Source organism: Borostomias antarcticus (genome assembly GCF_949987555.1).
Source record: "Borostomias antarcticus genome assembly, chromosome: 4".
Taxonomy (NCBI): Eukaryota; Metazoa; Chordata; class Actinopteri; order Stomiiformes; family Stomiidae; genus Borostomias; species Borostomias antarcticus.
Genome location: NC_140237.1, coordinates 2,517,944 through 2,537,179, shown reverse-complemented (window position 1 = coordinate 2,537,179; position 19,236 = coordinate 2,517,944). Strand labels below are relative to the sequence as shown.

At 43.8% G+C, this 19,236-nt stretch overlaps 1 protein-coding gene across 1 annotated transcript; it reads right to left on the bottom strand.

Moving 5' to 3' along the window:
- LOC311308064 (voltage-gated potassium channel regulatory subunit KCNG4-like) lies at window positions 1-1,723 on the bottom strand (the record flags this gene model as incomplete). Its single annotated transcript, XM_084437003.1, has 2 exons — window positions 1-849; window positions 968-1,723. The coding sequence occupies 2 exons, from the start codon at window positions 1,721-1,723 to the stop codon at window positions 1-3; spliced, it is 1,605 nt and encodes a 534-aa protein (XP_084293129.1).
- Between the last annotated feature and the right edge of the window lie 17,513 nt (window positions 1,724-19,236).

The following is a 19,236-nucleotide window of genomic DNA, read 5'->3' as shown; positions in this document are numbered from 1 at the left end:
TCAGAAGGCTCCAGCAGGAAGTGTGGATCGTTGACCTTCATCTGACATCAGCCCTACGTTGTCCTCTGTGGAGATTAAGCTGACATTGTCTGGAGGTGGCCATGAGAGCTCCCTGTCTCTTCTTCTGCTCTCCTGGTGGTCTGCTGCTAGTTCTGCTCCCCTCTCCTCCTTCCACACCCTCTCGTGCTCCTGCTTGAGCTCCTGGTATGAGCGGGAGAACATGTGGAAGATGGAGGTGGCCGGGAAGGCCATGATGAGGATCCCGCTCAGGATGCTGCTCAACGCCACCACCTGACCAGGAATGCTGCGTGGAACCATGTCACCATAGCCCACCGTGGTCATGGAGATGATGGCCCACCAGTAGGAGGCTGGGATGCTGCTGAAGCTGTTCTGGGGGGCATTGGCGGCATAGGGCGCCAGCTCGTTCTCGGCCAGATGGATTAGTGGGGAGTAGAGGGCCACGGCTACGCAGACGAACAGCAGCAACAGGCCGAACTCGCGCATGCTGCGCTGCATTGTCAGCCCCAGGGTCTGCAGGCCCAGGGAGTGGCGCGCCAGGCGCATCACGTAAAGGATACGCAAGGCCCTCATCAGGCGCAGAATCAGGCTCAGTTTGTCCAGGTATCCCCTTCCGATGCCCCCGTCCTCAGGTGACTTGCCTGTGTCCTCTACGACCAGAGACACGTAGTAGGGCAGGATGGCGATGGCGTCGATAATGTTGAGGGGCCCACGGGCGAAGGCTAGCTTGCTCCGCGCATGGAGGAAACGCAGCAGGAACTCAAAGGAGAACCAGGCCACGCACACCGTCTCCACCACAAATATGTTGAAACACTTCTGAGAACATTCCCCCTAGTGGCAGAGAAAGGAGACAAAGAAGCAAAGTTTGACATGAGGAACTGGATAAGAGGAATAAGAGGGAGAGACTCTAACCTCACTTGTGTTCTACTGCTGTTAATGTTACACTTACCCTGGTCTCCTCCTCACGTATATCAGGCATGGTACTGATGCACAGGCTGACGACCGTGACCACCACCATCACCACCGAGAAGCAGGCAAACAACTTCCCCAGCAAGCCCGAGTGGGGATTTTCCACCACCTCCCGTACCAGGCTCATCAGCCTGCGGTAGCCTGTCTCCGCCAGCAGGGGGGCCCTCTTCAGCTCTAGCCTCCTCTGCCTCCACTCCTCCTCCTTGCGCTCACGCTCAACCACCTCCTCCACACGGCTGAACATCCGGCGCCGGCAGCAGCGCTCCATGTAGGCCGGGTCCACGCCCCAGTAGTCCAGCTCGTCGTGCAGCGACACGGCGCACAGCTCGCGTAGGAGCCGGAGCTTCCCGGCGGCCAGGAAGTTGAGGATGATGCGGAATGTGATCGGGCTGCGGTCAAAGAAAAACTCACGTTGGGTTTCGTCATAGTCGTCACAGAGGTGCACTATCTCTTCGGTGCTGGTGCAGAACCGTAGGCGGCCTAGTCGACTCAGGGGGAACTGTTCCAAGGTACTCCAGAGGAATGCATAACGATTCCCCCCTACGTTGATGAGGGCCTGTACGGTGTGGTCGATGGTGTGCGTGGCCGGGCCGCGGAGCTGCTGAGCGCGCTGGTAGTACACTCCCTTGATCGTCTCGGTCTCAGGGATCTGGGTGAAGATGCGGTCAAGACTGCTGTTGTCGCTGCTGACGGAGTACGCTCCAAAGTCATGGTTGGCGTTGCTGATGATGGGCATGGTGGCACGGGGGTGTGTGACAGCAGAGTAGTGGTGTCTGTGTGTCTATGTGTCATGAGAACAAGACTGGAAGGATTGACCTGTAAACATGGACAGAGGTACAAACACTCAGTGAACATGGATAGAACTACAAAGCCTCAGTTAGATTGTTGCCCTTCAGAGTCCTCTTGTACCTTATTCCCAATTGAGCTGACCCGAACCGGTAGCTAGGCTTAAAGCTTGTCCTAGCTTGGCTCAATAGAGTAAAGTTTTGGTTTGCAGTGCTGTCAACCGACTGTATCAATCAATCAATCAATCAAAGCTTTATTTGTATAGCGCATTTCATACCCAGAGGCAACACAATGCGCTTTCACAATGCGTATCACAACTCTTCAAGTGAACATTTCTCTTAATTTATATAAAATGATACATTTGACTAGCGGCATAAATGTTGTTGAAGGAGAGTGGCTAAAAAATGCACAATGTCAGTCGTCCAAATAGTTTAGTGTCCCTCATCCTATTGAAAACAACAGCAGGCCTGTCATGCTTGAAATTAATCACAAAATATGAATTAACACTTAATCATTTTGTGATAATAATAACAACAATAGCCTACAATAGACTATAATACATAAGTAGGCTATAAACGATTTTTTACTCAAAAGTCTAACCCTATGTTGTGTAGGCTACAATAACGATGACGAATTCAAAAGAAACAATTGGCACAAAAAGCAAATGACTCACCGATGTGACCAAAAGTGTGTCGTCTTCATTCACTTACCTAAAAACGGACCCTTATCCTGAAGCCGTCAGTCCGCCGTCAGTCCGCCGTCGGTAGCCCACGGCGCGTGTCAGTAACATCGAATTGGTACTTTGCTAAACACTGGCGAGGAATTCAAAACCGGCAACGAAGAAGCTTGCAAGAAATCGGAGATGGAAACATCTACTCCGCTTGTCATAAGAGTTATCAGAGAGGTGTGTGCGCACGCGGAGAGGTTTGCCTTGAGCCCGTTGGGGTGTCCGGCCATCCGGGCAGGCTATCGCGCGCTCGGCCTTTCACAACTAATCTGATCTTTTCATCCCGTATTAATAGCCTACCACATCACCATTGATGTGTTCTAGAGTCAGGGACATGCGGCGATTACCTAACCGTGCTGTCCTCCAAAAACCTGTTCTCATCTGCTTGACGTCACCGCCCCCCTCACCTTATGGTTGGATGATCACTAGGTCTACTGGATGACCCCCCCCCCCCCCCCCTGTCAAATTGGACACATGAATGCATCTGAAGTCTGATTGACAACGTTAGAAGATCCAGACATCTACATAGATAAGGGACTGAAGAAGGACAGAAGAACAAATTTAAAGACCCCCCCCCCCCCCACACACACACACACACACACACAGGCAAATCATTAGTGATTATCATTACTATTGCATAATATCCTAGGTTGCAGTAATACTAGACAGTCGAACTTCTTTTGCACCTCCTTTAGATAAGAGAATAAGAGGGATGGTTATCACTGCATTCTGTGGTAAATCACAGAAGTATAGAGTTTCTCCGGATGACACGTGAGATAAAGATTGTTACAGAACATGTAAGTGGAGACTTCCTGGAGAAACGGTGATGGAGAGCTGGGCAAAAATGAAACTATTTCTAGCTGAGTGTGGAGTGCAAGTCATCCGTCTCATTGGTCAAAGGTGACCCCAAGTTCCATTAGTACAGCAACAAGAACTCTATCCATCAAAGGCTTCTCTCATTCAGGTGGGAGTAAACAGGTCCTTCTACATCACTATAGACCTTAACTCCACATAGAGCCATGGTCTTTTAATCAAAAGCATACATTTAAATTGCCACAAACACTTTTTGTCTACAGCTGGGCACCATAGCACAACTGCTTGACATCACCCAAGAACCATCTGGTTCCACAACATACAAGCAGTGCAAATGGGCAGGTCCTGATTTGCTGCTATAATACAAGCCATTGCACTAAGAAGAGGGGGGGGGGTGGTGTGGGGTTGGGAAGGAATTTTGGGAGCCCTCCTTCCTCTTTGGTTTCACAGTTTCATTCATATTTATCTGACTCTATAGGGATACAATGTAAGTAATGTAATTTCTCAGATCTGGGTGTGCATTGTATAGGGTCATATGATTCTATATTTCCTCAGTTCGTTAGGATGGATGGATATTCTAATAATTTGGGAACGGCTCGAAAAAGCTGCTCATGTGCTAATGGAATGGGTAACTGTATAAGAACAGCATAACGTAATGACAATCAGCATGATGAGAGAGTACAACATACAAAAAGGATGTTTTGCTTCATCAACATTGGAGGTTAGCATAGCTCAGTGGACCCTACACAGTGGACCCTACACAGTGGACCCTACACAGTGGACCCTACACAGCAGCACAATCTGATGGAATATTTCCCTGACGCAGCACAAAGAAACCCCTTACTCGGTCTCTTATGGTTGCTCACAATTTTCAATAATCAACAATAATAACAGCAGCAACAACAAAGAAATGCTATAGGTCATCATACTGAGGTATACTCAATGACTTAGAGCATGCATTTGTGTGTGTGTGTGTGTGTGTGCCTTTGTTTGCTCATTCGGCCAGAGCCACGTTTCCTGTTCTCCCATGTCCCCTGCTGTCTCAGGTTTCCTGTAATGGAATGGAGGAAGGCAGGACATTCAGAGGAGTCATGCAGGAGGAAAACCTTCGAGCGGTCTCGGATGATCTGACCAGAGGTCCGTTTACATCACCTGCCCTCTACTCATCTTACTGAGGCTCATTTGGGAAGATGAGATATGGTCAGAAATGTGCAGCCATAGAAGTACGCGTTAGGGTCTGAGGCTGGAGGAGGGAGGACCCAAAAGCAGACGGCAGGCAGCGCAGGTTCAAAAAAATAACGTTTTAATTTAAAAAACTCAAAAAGGAAACCAAGGAACACTGGGAGCAAAAACACAAACATAGACAATGAACCGACAGAGAACAAAGGAAACAGGAGGGCATATATACTCTGGGAGAACAATCAAGGAACAACGTACAGGTGTGCAACAAGACATAACGACACAGGTGCAGACAATCACCCAGACAAGGACATGGAGGGATTACAACAAGACACCAACACAAGGACAGAGGAACTAGGACACAAGGGAAGGGAACAGGGAACGAGGCTGGGACTGGGCAGAAAACTAGAGGGGGGCGGAGCTAGAGGGCCAGGAGTGACATGGGCCTGGTGAGGGACAGGTGTCTAGAGCTGGGGCTGGGAGGACACAAACCAACATAGAAGACAAGACAACGAACACAAGACCAAACACACAAGGAGGCAGAACAAAACCTGGTGACAAAGTGATCAATGTGTACAACAGTCTCTGGGGGAGGTGCAGGGTCAGTCACTGGGAGGGGAGGTGCAGGGTCAGTCTCTGGGGGAGTGCAGGGACAGTCACTGGGAGGGGAGGTGCAGGGTCAGTCACTGGGAGGGGAGGTGCTCAGGGTCAGTCTCTGGGAGGGGAGGTGCTCAGGGTCAGTCACTGGGAGGGGAGGTGCTCAGGGTCAGTCACTGGGAGGGGAGGTGCTCAGGGTCAGTCACTGGGAGGGGAGGTGCAGGGTCAGTCACTGGGAGGGGAGGTGCAGGGTCAGTCACTGGGAGGGGAGGTGCTCAGGGTCAGTCACTGGGAGGGGAGGTGCTCAGGGTCAGTCACTGGGAGGGGAGGTGCAGGGGCAGTCACTGGGAGGGGAGGTGCAGGGTCAGTCACTGGGAGGGGAGGTGCTCAGGGTCAGTCACTGGGAGGGGAGGTGCTCAGGGTCAGTCACTGGGAGGGGAGGAGCTCAGGGTCAGTCTGGGAGGGGAGGTGCAGGGTCAGTCACTGGGAGGGGAGGAGCTCAGGGTCAGTCTGGGAGGGGAGGTGCAGGGTCAGTCACTGGGAGGGGAGGAGCTCAGGGTCCAGGAGGGTCCAGGGGGCACAGGAGCTCAGGGTCAGGAATCCAGGCCAGGAACAGGGGGTGAGCAGGGCGAAAAGGGGGTCCGGGGCAGGAGCGAGGGTCTGGACCGTGAGCAGGGGGCGAGCAGAATGAACCAGGGGTCCGGGGCAGGGGCGAGGGTCTGGACCGTGAGCAGGGGGCGAGCAGAATGAACCAGGGGTCCGGGGCAGGGGCGAGGGTCTGGACCGTGTGCAGGGGGCGAGCAGAATGAACCAGGGGTCCGGGGCAGGGGCGAGGGTCTGGACCGTGAGCAGGGGGCGAGCAGAATGAACCAGGGGTCCGGGGCAGGGGCGAGGGTCTGGACCGTGTGCAGGGGGCGAGCAGAATGAACCAGGGGTCCGGGGCAGGGGCGAGGGTCTGGACCGTGAGCAGAATGAACCAGGGGTCCGGGGCAGGGGCGAGGGTCTGGACCGTGAGCAGAATGAACCAGGGGTCCGGGGCAGGGGCGAGGGTCTGGACCGTGTGCAGGGGGCGAGCCGGGGCGGATCCGGCCCGAACCATAACATTACTGTATATGTACTACCATAAAGAGTACCTGGCTAGAATCCCCCCTACCCCCTCGGTTTTTCAATCAACTTTATATGCTACCACACTTTTATACTTTCCAGTCTATTACTAGTGACCTACAATGAAATGTTACAGCAGTTAGAGCAATCTGCTGATACTGCATGTATTGACTTTAGTCATGATTGGATTCTGACTGACAGTCTCAATTAGGTCAAGAGCAAAGTTAGTCCTGTACTGATTCCTTACTCAAATGAGTGTAAAGCAGCTGATTTAGGACAGGTTAGTTTAATTTAGCTATCGAGTAGAGCATTGGGTCAATGACCACTTTACCCACTATATCAATGTGTGAGTGAGTGAGTTAGTGTGTGACGAAGAGAGAGTACATAACATAATATGATGACTTCCAATTTGGACTCAAATAGTGCATGTGTTTTTTGTGTGTCCAGGGCAGGACTTAATCTGTGTCAGACTGGCTCTACAATTATCTTGCTGCAAGTCTTGCTCTCCCCCGAGCGCAGTTGGAAATAGTTACAACATTGGTAGGGAAAGAATATGTAGGATGCAGGTGGAATAACCTGTGCCCTTATCTTGAATAAATGAACTGAGGCAGGTGTGTGTGCTCCTCACAGGTGGTGTGTGCTTCTCTGGCACCGGTCAGAGAGTGGAGGTGTATGTAGACTGCCAGGCTGTAACGGCTGGGCTGTGGATATGTTCCTCTGCAAACAAGAATAGGGGGCATAGAATGAGTGAGTGAGAACGGTAACGTAATTGCATCACAAGCTGCAACCTTCCCTGTGGGAATGAGACACAATTCCCTCATGTTGGTGTAACATGAGTCTAACAGTGCGGTATCATAGAGAAATCCTTTATGAGATGGCTATTTATTACATGTTTACAGGCTTAGATATCAGGTCAGGAGGTCTGCAATCTGAAAATGTAACATAATTCTGTGTAAACGACACTGCTAAGCGGTCTAGCCAAAATTTGTTTTTTCAAGTACTTTTTAAGCCTGAAATGAAGTGTATTAATTTAATTTTAAATGTATTGACTGGCCTGACCTTATATATATATATATATATATATATATAAGGACTGTCACCATTAATGCTCACGCTTAATCTGTAAACTTAATCTTAATCTGGGAGAAAAAAAAAAATCATATGACCAAATTTGAACCCAATTTGTTCCTGCAAGTCCAAACACGAGTGTTTACCTGGCTGAATTACTGAAAGGCATGTGCATAAACGTGGATAAGTTATCTGCTCGTTTCATCCCTTTCAGTATGGCAGATAAATTATCTGCGCGTTTCACGCCTTTCAATAATTCAGACAGGTAAACACTCACTGAGATAACACGATGACTGAGGAGACGGTGTTCTGAACTGCACATTTCGTTTTTCGATTTCGATTTCGAAAAAGCTTCCAGATGGAAGTTTGGATAAAACCGAAGTTGTGTGCCCATTGCTTTCCACCGATGCGAGTTGACCAGGTCAGTTCTAGCCTGGCTTATGAGCATACTAGTTCTAACCACTTTGTCATGCATCTCTTTATTCTAACATCACACATGCTGTATGCCTAACTGTTTTACCCCCCACCCCGCCAAGGAAAACACACTTGTGATTAATCATTATTAATCACAGCCTATTATTGTGATTAACTCAATAACTTTTTTGAATCAATTGATTCAAAAATATAATCAAGTTAATATACATTCATACACATATATACACCCACATATACATATATATATATATATATATATTGTGGAAGGTATTTTTTAAAGTGCTATAATAGTTGTTTAAACACAAGGCCTGCCTTTTTAGGCCTCGTTAAGCTTCAATACTGCTGTACACTCTGTACTTTTCCAGAATACAGTACGCATGAAAAGTTGTTATTATCTGTGTTCCAGTAGCAGATAAGTTGACTGCCAAGGACACCTCACAATGAAAAGCCTGTTAAAGTTGTAGCTAACAGGGAACACCCTAATCACATCGGCTGAATGGAAAACGAAAGTAGTTAGCTCATAGGACTAGCATTAGATAAAGGTTTCAAAGGTTTGTGTGGAATAGTATATACAGAATGTTCCGACACTAGTCGGCGCGCTTGCCCAGATACCCCTTGTGTCTCTGTGTAACCGTCCCTTTGCTGCAATTGTAAGGTAATAAAGTATGTTTCTTTTACTCTACTCTGTTATATTTCGTGTCCTCATTTGACAAGGTTGTGTGATTGTGTTGGTCCTGGGGAGGAGAACCCTGTGGTAGGTACTGGTGAATTAAATCTGAAGTGTTATAATAGTACTTTGTGAGTGTCCAAATGTCATAGGTCAACCGAGTCCAGCCACCACAATATATATATATTGTACCTTTCTACATGTTATTGTATTGCCTTGTACATTGCATTGCATTGTATTGTCGTGTGCTATGTGTACTTTTTTCTGCAACAGATTGAATTTACCTTCAGGGATAAATAAAGTTCATATCTTTCTATCTACCTATCTATTGATGTATCCGTCTTCATTAAGAATAGATATTAATCTGAAGGATTGTCGGTGATTAGGCTACATAACGATCCAGGTATGAATGATAATAGTCTATGTGTCTGTACTTACACATAATGTACCATATCCAGTGGGCTAGGCACTGGCAAACAGGATGACGTCAATTCAGGAATGTAGAATTGGATGTTTAATCTTAACCCTCAGCACCTCTGCATACCCATAGCCCTCACTATCTGCCTTCTCCTTCTCTCGGGGGGGGGGGGGGGTCGCCTCAAACATCATATGGGTGTGGAGTCCAATGTGTGAGCTGCACACTTTGTTACAGGTGGAACAGACACAAAAACTGGTTGGCTCAATCCCATCTGCATGCATATTTCTCACCAGATCTCTCTGGCATGTCCCTCTTTGGAGAAGCCAACCACCACCCAGGTCTCATGCTGCCACTGTCCATCGATGGTGTCATGGACAGTGGCAGTGTGGATCCCCTATCCGGTGCTGGCAGCTCTTTGGAATGGTCTTTGTTGTGTTTTTTTTGCCCCAGAACCCTTTGCAGCACTCAGTAGTCTGTAGAGGACTCTGCATGGGAGGCGGTGGTCATTCTGACCAAGTCAACGGAGACACCGTTAGACCAGGGGGGCTTCAACAGAGAGGGGGTTGTTTGTGTTGGAGGATTTCGCTGTGGGGGACACAGTTGTCCCTGTGGACATCTAATGCGATAAGCCTCAGTTGTTTTATTTCAGAAAGGGTACTGAATGAAGAGACAGAGACAGCCTTAGGTTACATTTATTTTAATGTAAAAAATGATCTTAAAAATATGTGTATTCATTCTGTGAGTGGACATACTTCAGTAAAGCAAATCAAGTAGAGTTCAACTAAATACAGTTGTAGGCTAAATGCACACATTTATTAAGTAACTCCAAACACTGAATACAACCTTCCAATAATGAGCAATGTGACTATTTTAGGAAAATACAAAACTCCTCAAACATAGCATGGAGACTGTGGAAGCCTCAGTCTTCACTCTTTGTGGCTTCAGGTAATAAACTGTCTTCATTTTATATGCAGCTTGGAGAGAGACAGCATTCATTGTCAATGCAAAAATCTCTCTGAAGAGTTCTCCCGCTTCAGATTAGCCTACATTATACGGGTTTCACACCTGCAGCTGTTAACAAAGCAGAAAGTGGTGGGTACATTTCATCAAGGCCACATATTTCTCTGGAGGAACAACTCAGGAGAAACAACTAATTAAATTAAAAGAACAAAAAGATGACTGGTTAACCTGATTTCAGCAAGCATATACAATATTTAAATTTCTACAATACAAATACTGCCACCAGTGCATGGCATTGTTGGTGGTGATGGTGGATATTGTAGCTAAGACAGCTTTTCCATTGTCTCTTGATTGTAGAGGCACACCTGACCAAAGTACAGTATGCCATCTTGAAGCAGTCACCAGCCATCCATACCGTAGCAGCACCATACTGAGGGACAGAAAAACTGTCTAGCCTCATAAAACATTTGTATTGTGCATACTGTGTTGTGCATACTAACAATGTTGACATATCCAATCATAGACTTACACGTAATCTGTCCCTTATCTTAATGATCATGAATTACTATATTTTAGTGCGAGTTCTGAGTTTTGTTCTAGCTAAGCAGGTCACGTGAACACACTGCTACACCTATAAAAGAAAGTGATCTCATTCCTCCAAATTATTTGAATAAAGCTGGAAAAGCTTTTTTAAATAGTATATCTTAAATAAAACAATGACATGTTTTATTTCCTTAACATCCTTGATCACTAAAATGCAGTACTTAAATTAGCAAGCATATTGGTGAATAGCCTACCTATTACAGTATGTATATGGGTCAAAAATGTGACATGTAAACTTGGTGTCCCAAGGCCGTCAATTGAGCATAAAAAGATACATATGTATAAATATAATATTAAATCACTCAACTCGTATCCTTCTTTTGACCCATAAATATTTGTGTTGCAAAGTATTAAATTAAGGGAGCTACTGAGCACTAAAGTGTCAAAATTTCATTTACTAGGCCTATAACTGTCCCGGTAAAAATGTAATGACAAAAGTGATATTAAAATGTAGAAATTAATCTTTAAAACATAAATGAACACCAATGGCATAATTATGTTAGTTTGCAACAGTATTTAGAAAAATGGGTGACATACTGTGTCTAAAAATATTTTAAAACTTGAATAACCTTTGTCTTGACTTTTGCACTTCATCAATGTCATTCAGTATAACAAAGGTAAAAAGCTATTTTAAAGCACATCACGTGATGGTAATCATGTGACAGTGTTGGTATCTCAAATAAGAACCCTTGAAGACCCTCTATCAATGTCATGAGCTGAGAAAATCTCTCTGAAATATGATTTCACCTTTTCACCTTCTAGTAACCTTTGGAACAAAAGTACAGGTCATTCAGTACAACACAGAAAGCATACTTTTAATATTAATATTTTATAAAAAGCCATATTAATATGAAAGGTAAGGATAATCTTTATAGGTCAAGGTCATTACTTTATATAGGTGGCCAAGGAACTGCCTGGTAAATATGTTTATGTAGGAAATCCATCATTCAGTATCACTTTGTCCTTCAGCACAAGAGTTTCATGTTAAACCACAATGTCAGCCATTATGCTGAATGTTAGTAACTGTGTTATGCCACGTTTTCACTAGTTTACAACATTTAATCATGCAATTCATATTTACTTGTATGAATACTATAATATTGTCATTTTAAACCATTTTATGGCATTTTACGGTATTTTAAGGCACATTATCTTTATAGACCTACGGTAGCTAGCATTGTCTGATACGGATTTCACTTGAATGCCAACATGTCCATTTAGAACTGTCCACAAACATAGCTACCAACATTAGAAGGTATCTAAAAATAGTGGTTACATTACTTAGTGGATGGGCATATTAGCTATGTAGCTAGCTATATCACCAAGCTAACATTAGCTGCTGCTAGTTGCTGTAGTTACAGTAGCTAGCAAGATAACAGTAGCTTATTAATAACTAGCTACATAACTATTGTAACCGCGGTTTTAAGTCTGTCTTCTGATGTTAGCTACTGTATGTATTCAAGGTGACAAATAAAGCTACCTTGAAACCCCTGTACAAATAATGAATATTGTTATAGTGAATACTGTCATTTTAAACTGATATCTCAAGGCACATTATCTTGTGGATAATGGTATCTAAGCTAGCCTGCACAGAAACATCTGATCCTGTTTTTTTTTTGTTTTTTTTTAAAGAAGGAGACTATGGCTGCAACTAATAGTGCATAGGGTCATTATTGTCGTTGCTGAAGGAATCACATTTAATCAATATTTGTGGGCAGTAGTGATATGTGTCATTCAGGGTGACAAAATATTGTCATACAGTGCAATGGCAGTATTTTATATTAAAATGCAATTATCTTGTTTTGTCGATTTGGCGAGACAAAAAATAATTCTCAAAGGATGAAGTGAAAGATATTTTCATAAGAGGTTTTTTTCAGTGTAAGGCAGAAAGTTTTTGTAAAAACCTTCAACAAATGTTGAGTTATATGACATCAAAAATATGTAATAATAGTATTCAAAATAAAATAATGTATTTTTTTCTGGGTGGTTATATTTCTGCCAGTCTATACATGGATATATAAACTTGTCATTATGAAAAATGGTCAAAAAATTTAATTTTTCGAAAGAACAAAAAATTACATAAAATCAAATTTTTCAAAATCAAATTTTTCGAGGGTACAGTACATTCATATGAATTATAATAAAAATTCATTTCCATCAAGGGAAAGTGATAAACAAGAGATGAGCTGCGCACTTGACATCAGTCTGTGACTAGATAGATAGGTAGATAGATAGGTCTATCTACCTGTCTATTGATCTATATATCTATCTAGCTAGCTATCTACATTCAGTAGCGTCAACCTCCAACATGGCCGGCAGATGACGGGCCATGGAAACCCTCTATATTTGACATTGTTGGCTAGAATAACCAGTGTTGTGAAATACATTTAACAACTGGTCAGTTGATATGTTGCACAGCAATCGAGCAGGACAATATCATTAGGGCTAGGTTAGGTAGCTAGCAAAGTCAGCTTGCCCAGCTGGTATGGTTATAGGCTCATTCCAATGGGATAGCTTAGTAGTTTGTGATTTAGCAATGGGTTGACTAATCACCAGATCAATATTTTCAGTTGGGGATAGGACTACAACACCACCTTTGCTGTGGCACCAGGAATCTGCTCTGACCAGTTTTTTTATTCACCACTATATCATGTTATTATGCAGATTAAATGTACGTCTACGTGACACAAAAAAGGCTTTATATAAATGTTATTTTTGGCTGGGGAAAAAAAGGTTTGGTGGGTACAATTTTTCATCTACCAGTCATTTGGCTGGTGAGCTAAAAAGTTAATTTTGATGACTGAAGGGATTAAGAGAGGATGTTTTTCTCTATTAAAGGAGTAGTAAAGGGAAAATGCATGTTTAAGGTTACTTATGATCATATACAATGGTTCAGATCAAAACGTTGTGTCACGCCCCGGCTCTGGGACAAATGACAAATAAGGGGAGGCCAAGCCGGAGATGAAGGGAAAAATATAACAAATGCTTTATTTCTAACAAACTAAAGCCAAAAAATGTAGTTACAGAAATTAAGTGGAGTGTGTCCGTCAGTAAATCAGTCGTGTGTGTGTGGTGTATGTGAGTGGATGGGTGAATAGTAAGATGAAGGCAGGATGTTGTTAGATGCAAAACCAAAATTGCCACAAACATGAAATGCCACAAATGAATCAAAGGAGTGCGAGGAGAGAGGGCCGGTGAAATGGGGAGCGTGGGGCTAAGTAGCCTACTGCCACCGGCGTCAGGTGTATTACATCAGGCCATGATTAGACCTGATGGTCTGCTGGTCCCACCTACCTGCAGGGGGAGACAAAGTACAAACATCCCCCCCAGAGGCAGGCCAGCAACCATCACAGTTGACAAAACTAGCACTTTTGAGAAAGTCTGATAATTGCTCTACCACCGTTTTGGTCATACAATGGATGTGGGTGGGCTCCTTAAAAAATCTTTCAAAAACATGTTAAACTCTCGATTTCAAAGACAAGAAGCTCACCGAGGGGGTAATTGGTGTCCGTTGGTGTTCTGACATCAAATTCGCCGCAAAGTATGAATCCTGTAGGGTTTTATTGATCATTTTATGAAATCCATTGACTTGTATTGGCGCGACCGTTGTAGATGTGTAGATCAATCCGCAGAGGGGATTCAGGAAGCGGAACTACTTACGGTAGCTATTGTTATTGTTTTGTTGCTAGGCTACCTAGTTTGCAGAAGTTTACATACGTATGTGCTGCGACTAAATAGTTCTATGCTAAATATTTAAAAAAGCCTTTCCAGATTAACTAGAATCTTACTTTATGGACGAATTATATGTCAGAACGCCAACTAACACCTCAGTGAGTTTGTTGTCTTTGAAACTGAGAGTTTTTTGAATGATTTTTCACGGTGCACACCTACATCCATTGTATGACCAAAACGGTGGTAGAGCAATTATCTGATTTTCTCAAGTGCTAGTTTTGTCAACGTTTTGATCTGAACCATTGTATATGATCATAAGTAACCTTAAAACAGGGATAAACATGCATTTTCCCTTTACTACTCCTTTAAGCAAATCGTAACTGTAATGGATTTAACTGATCTAGTCAAAAAGGATTTACCAAGATTCGCTCAAACAGGTTAAGTCTGGTTTATTGAGAAAACATACGAGCGCAAGGACTTCCGGACAACGCACATGAGTGGTATCCCAAAGAAGTGGCCGCAGCCTGATCTTGTGCAGCCTTATATTCAAGCAAACACAGGTATGGCGCTTTGAGGATGTGATTGGCTAACCCATTGTACGTCATATGAAATGGCAGGCGTGGTCGAGAATACAGACACGTGACATGAGAAAAGGCGGTAATTTCTTGGAGACAAAGGGACAAAGGATGGTTATTCTGGAGTAGACAGATTTCTAGGTGTGTGGACCTCCTGGAGGTCATCCTGTCATGAATTAGGTTAGCACAGCTATGTGAAAGGTTGAGGGAGGTGGTGAATTACAAAAGGAGATGATGAAACTATAATTTCTATGACATAACCCATAAACTACAATTATGATGGGATCTGCAAGTTAGGAATTACTTGTAATATAGCTTCTGATCAGTATTTCTGTTCATTAATTGAGCTTTTTTATGTTTAGCTACCATAAAAGCAAGTGAACTACCTGATCGACAAAGGGATGGCGTCAAGAGCAGCAATGCAGTCATCAACTACGTTTCTTGAACAACTATGGAGTTGGAGAAACACATGTGGACCTTCATTGTGACAACTGCAATGGACAAAACAAGAACAACTTTGTGCTGTGGTACTGTGCTTGGCAGACCATGCACAAGCTTCACCTGAAGCTGGACCTACACTTCCTGATTGCAGGCCACACCAAGTTTGCCCCTGACTGGTGCTTTGGCTTTATCAAGCAGCACTATAGGAAGACCAGAGTGGAGACTTTTACTGACATTGCTGAGGTGGTGAGAGACAGCGCTCCTGTGAAGAAAGTCAACACCCCACAGCTTGTCGGACTTGAGGACGGCACAGTGCTTGTTGAAAGCTACAACTGGCACCAGCATCTGAGTAGCTATTTCAGAAAGCTCCCAAACATTAAGAGTTACCAGCACTTCAGGTAATTATCATTGTCATGTATTAGCTATTCCATTTTATGGACATGGTATGGTTGTATTTTATTTGTGGCCAATATTTTAATGCACTATTTTTATGATGCTGGGATGCCTGGTGTGGTTGAGGCCAGAGAACACCGTGATGCAACACCAGTCAGGTGTCGGCTGCTGTGCAACGCTGATGTCCAGCCCCCCCAAACATGGTCTTCAGGTGCAAGCCCCACCCGGACAGGACATGGCCAGACAGCAGTATCTGATCATGGATGGCTGTGACTGTGTCCATGATACAGGCAGTGCAATTACATAACATGTCAAGTATACTGTACAGTAGTATACAGTAGTGCAGAGTCAGTTCTCTATTGTATAGACAAGGTGTTCAATTGCTCAAGTGTTGTCAGGTGTTTGTTCGAGTGTACAGTGGTGCAGTCAGTTGTCTATTGTATAGACAAGGTGCAAGGTGTCACATGTTCACTTCTGTTATGAAGAGGCTCAAGACATCACTTGCCCCCTGCCAAAGAGTAGCTCAGAAGAAGCCCCCTGCCAACCAGCAGCTCAGAAGAAGACTCCGTTGATAGTACTCTGGTTGTACTATAATACATAGGCCCTCACTCTAATTATAACAATGGCACACATGCCACCCCCTGGACCAACAAGTGAACACGTGACACCTTGCACCTTGTCTATACAATAGACAACTGACTCTGCACCACTGTACACTTGAGCCTGAACACTCAAACTCAAAACCTGACAACACTTGAGCAATTGAACACCTTTTCTATACAATAGACAACTGACTCTACTACTGTATACATGTGCATTACATGCCTCTCTTCTTTACAAAGATGGTCACAACCACAACATGTCCTGAGAGCACATGCAAAATAACACCTTATGGCTACTTTTAATGTGCATGTCTGTATGTGTGCATGTCTGTATGTTTAATAAAGCATTTAGGAAAAGTTTCAATCAAGACTTGAGTATTACCTATTCTGTTGAGTACTATGTTAACAATTGTTCATTCATGATATTATTACAATTGACCTTTCAAGTCTGCCTACACTTAGGTTACTTAGCTAAGAACCATTTTAATTACAATTTACTTCTAAGGGCAAATACTTTACTTTCATATCAATATAATATCAAGATCCTAGTAGATGTCCAAATAACCCACTGTGTCTTGGGTCTATTTATTCACCACCTAAAGGGAAGTGCAAAACAGCAAGTCATGACTTTTATCCAGAAAGAAAAGTTGAACCCATTGCAGCAAAATAGCTAACATTACAGGAATCATCAGTGTAACTGCTTTAGCCACTGACCGCTACCATGAATGTTATGGAAGCTGCTGCTAGTTGTTGTGAGCCCATGAGCTAACTGGCTATCTGTTACGCCCCCACAAGGTGGCTCAGGGAGGAAGGGCGCAACATAAGGCAACAGATAGCAGGTGAGGGTGCAGCAACACAAAACTCAGAAACCAATAATAAATCAAGAAGGTTTATTAATATAATGTAATCAGCAACACAGGGATCAAGGAGAACTATCAGTGGCACCAAAGAAAATACAAAAATAAATAATACCCCCACCCCCCTTGGCAGGTGCCAAGCACCCCTAAGTACAGTGGGTGGTGCTCACTCTAACCTAGGGTTGTAACAACAGGTAAACCTACGTGATGCTAAGATGTAGACCCCAGGGTATCTTCCTATTCTCACTTGTCCCTGTGTGCAAAAACAAGAGATTTAACAAACATAACACAACTAAAGTAGGCTGACAACAAAGGTAAATAGACAACAAAATACAGAAGCTTCACATGTAACATAACTAAAGGACAAACATCAAACAGAATCAAAACAAACCAGAGCTCTGCCACAGCTCTCCAACTAAACACAAACCAACCCAGCTTTCAAAAGGGAGAGAGAGAACTGAAGGAAAAGGGGACTATATATATAGGGCGTGGGACTGGCTGATTGGAGATATGGAACAGGTGGTGAATGATAATTGGTGAACCAGGCGCGCGCATCTGAGAAGTAGGAGAAGTGAAACAGAAGGGGGAGACAAAAACAACACAAAACAGAACCAAACACAGTAGGCCTACATCCATACAACATACATAAACCACACACGTAACACTATCCCACTCTCATTGTGCTGGATTAGCATTGGAAGCATTGGAACTGATGTGTCCAGGAGATAAGACCCATCTTTTTTTATCAGACATTACCGTCCTACCAGTCCCACACAGAAACAAGCCAGCCAACACACATAAGCCAGGCTTGACCTGGCCTGGTTTAACTCTGTTCTTGTTTAGCATCTCATTCCTGCTTTTCACAGAGACTTTACCCAGTGCTTGCTTGTTTTGGGTATTGTGTGAGATTGGGGGCCGTCTTTTATTGAAATCAAAACACAACGCAGAGCTGAATAAGGACAATAATAAAAGACAACGAAAGTCAACAATAAAAGCAAAGTAATCTCAAACTGCTTCCTGAACCTGCAGTTGTGAAATACAAGATCCAGAGTTAGTGAAAACTATGATTACAAACTCTAGGAGTCAACTTAAGCCTCCTGCTCAAAAACACTCACTAGAAGAGGATGCGCAGAATGCTGGCAACAAGATCCAGGCAAACCCGTGTGGTCCTCTGGATCTGCTGGTACTGAGGGGCGTGTGGCACTGCCCATCCAAACATCATCACGCAGGAGGCAGCAGCACAGACCGCATCTTCCTCATCCACCAGCCTTCTGTCCATATCCTCAGGCCACAACTCATATATACTGTATAATGTTATGGACAACATACAGTGTTGTACATTAATGTACTATTCATAGATGGCATATATACACAGTAACTGTTCACACACCTCAGGAGTTCAATAGTCTGATGGCCTGGGTAAAAAACTCTCAGCCAGTTGATGTGTGCCCTGATGTTGTGGTAGTGTCTGTCTGATGGCCTCAGTGTGAGGAGCTTGTGGTTTTGGTGACTGGGATCTCTAAGGATTCTCCTCGTTTTCCTCCCACACCGCCTGGTGTAGATGTCCTGGATGGAGGGAAGCTCACTTCAACATTTAAAAAATAAGATGGAAGATCACACAATAAACAGAATAGACACAATAAAAAAAGATAAAGATAAGAAATGAAGTAAAATACAACCTTTTTGTAAAATACAACCAAAAAATGTATATATTACCAATTCAACATCACAAAGCACCAGACAGAGTCTGTTCATATGTTCTAACAGGTCATGCAATAATACAATTGGCAGCGGTTCCAAACCTAGTAACAAAGTGAAATTCGTCCTGGACTACTAGAACATTTAACACAATACGATTTCTACTAAATCTTGGTAAAATCTTGGTTGGGTGTGACCCAGTCTGCACATTCCCATCAGACTTAGAATATTGAACCTATTCCAATTGTTTTATCATTCATTATTTGATGAATGCAATTTAATAAAATATTTTACTGGTAAGGTACACACACGCACGCACGCTGCAACGTTAGCTATCATTAGAATACGAACTAGCTAACGCTAGCTAATGCGAACAGTATCTATAAGAACAGTAGCTCACGCTAGCTAATAATAATGACAGTAAGAATGTGAGCTAGTTGGCTAGTTAGTAGTGTTGTTTGCTAGTTGCTTGTAAAACATTGTTGTTTGCTAGTTTCGCTAGCTAGTTTTGCACTCGGTGTTGTCTCACCAAGGTTGTTTGAGACACCCAGCCCACCCTTAAAAGCGCTCGAAAATGTATACCCCTCTTCTATCACGTGTTCCAATGTGACAACCACAAAACTCTGAGAACAACCAGTCATAAACTCTGTTTTC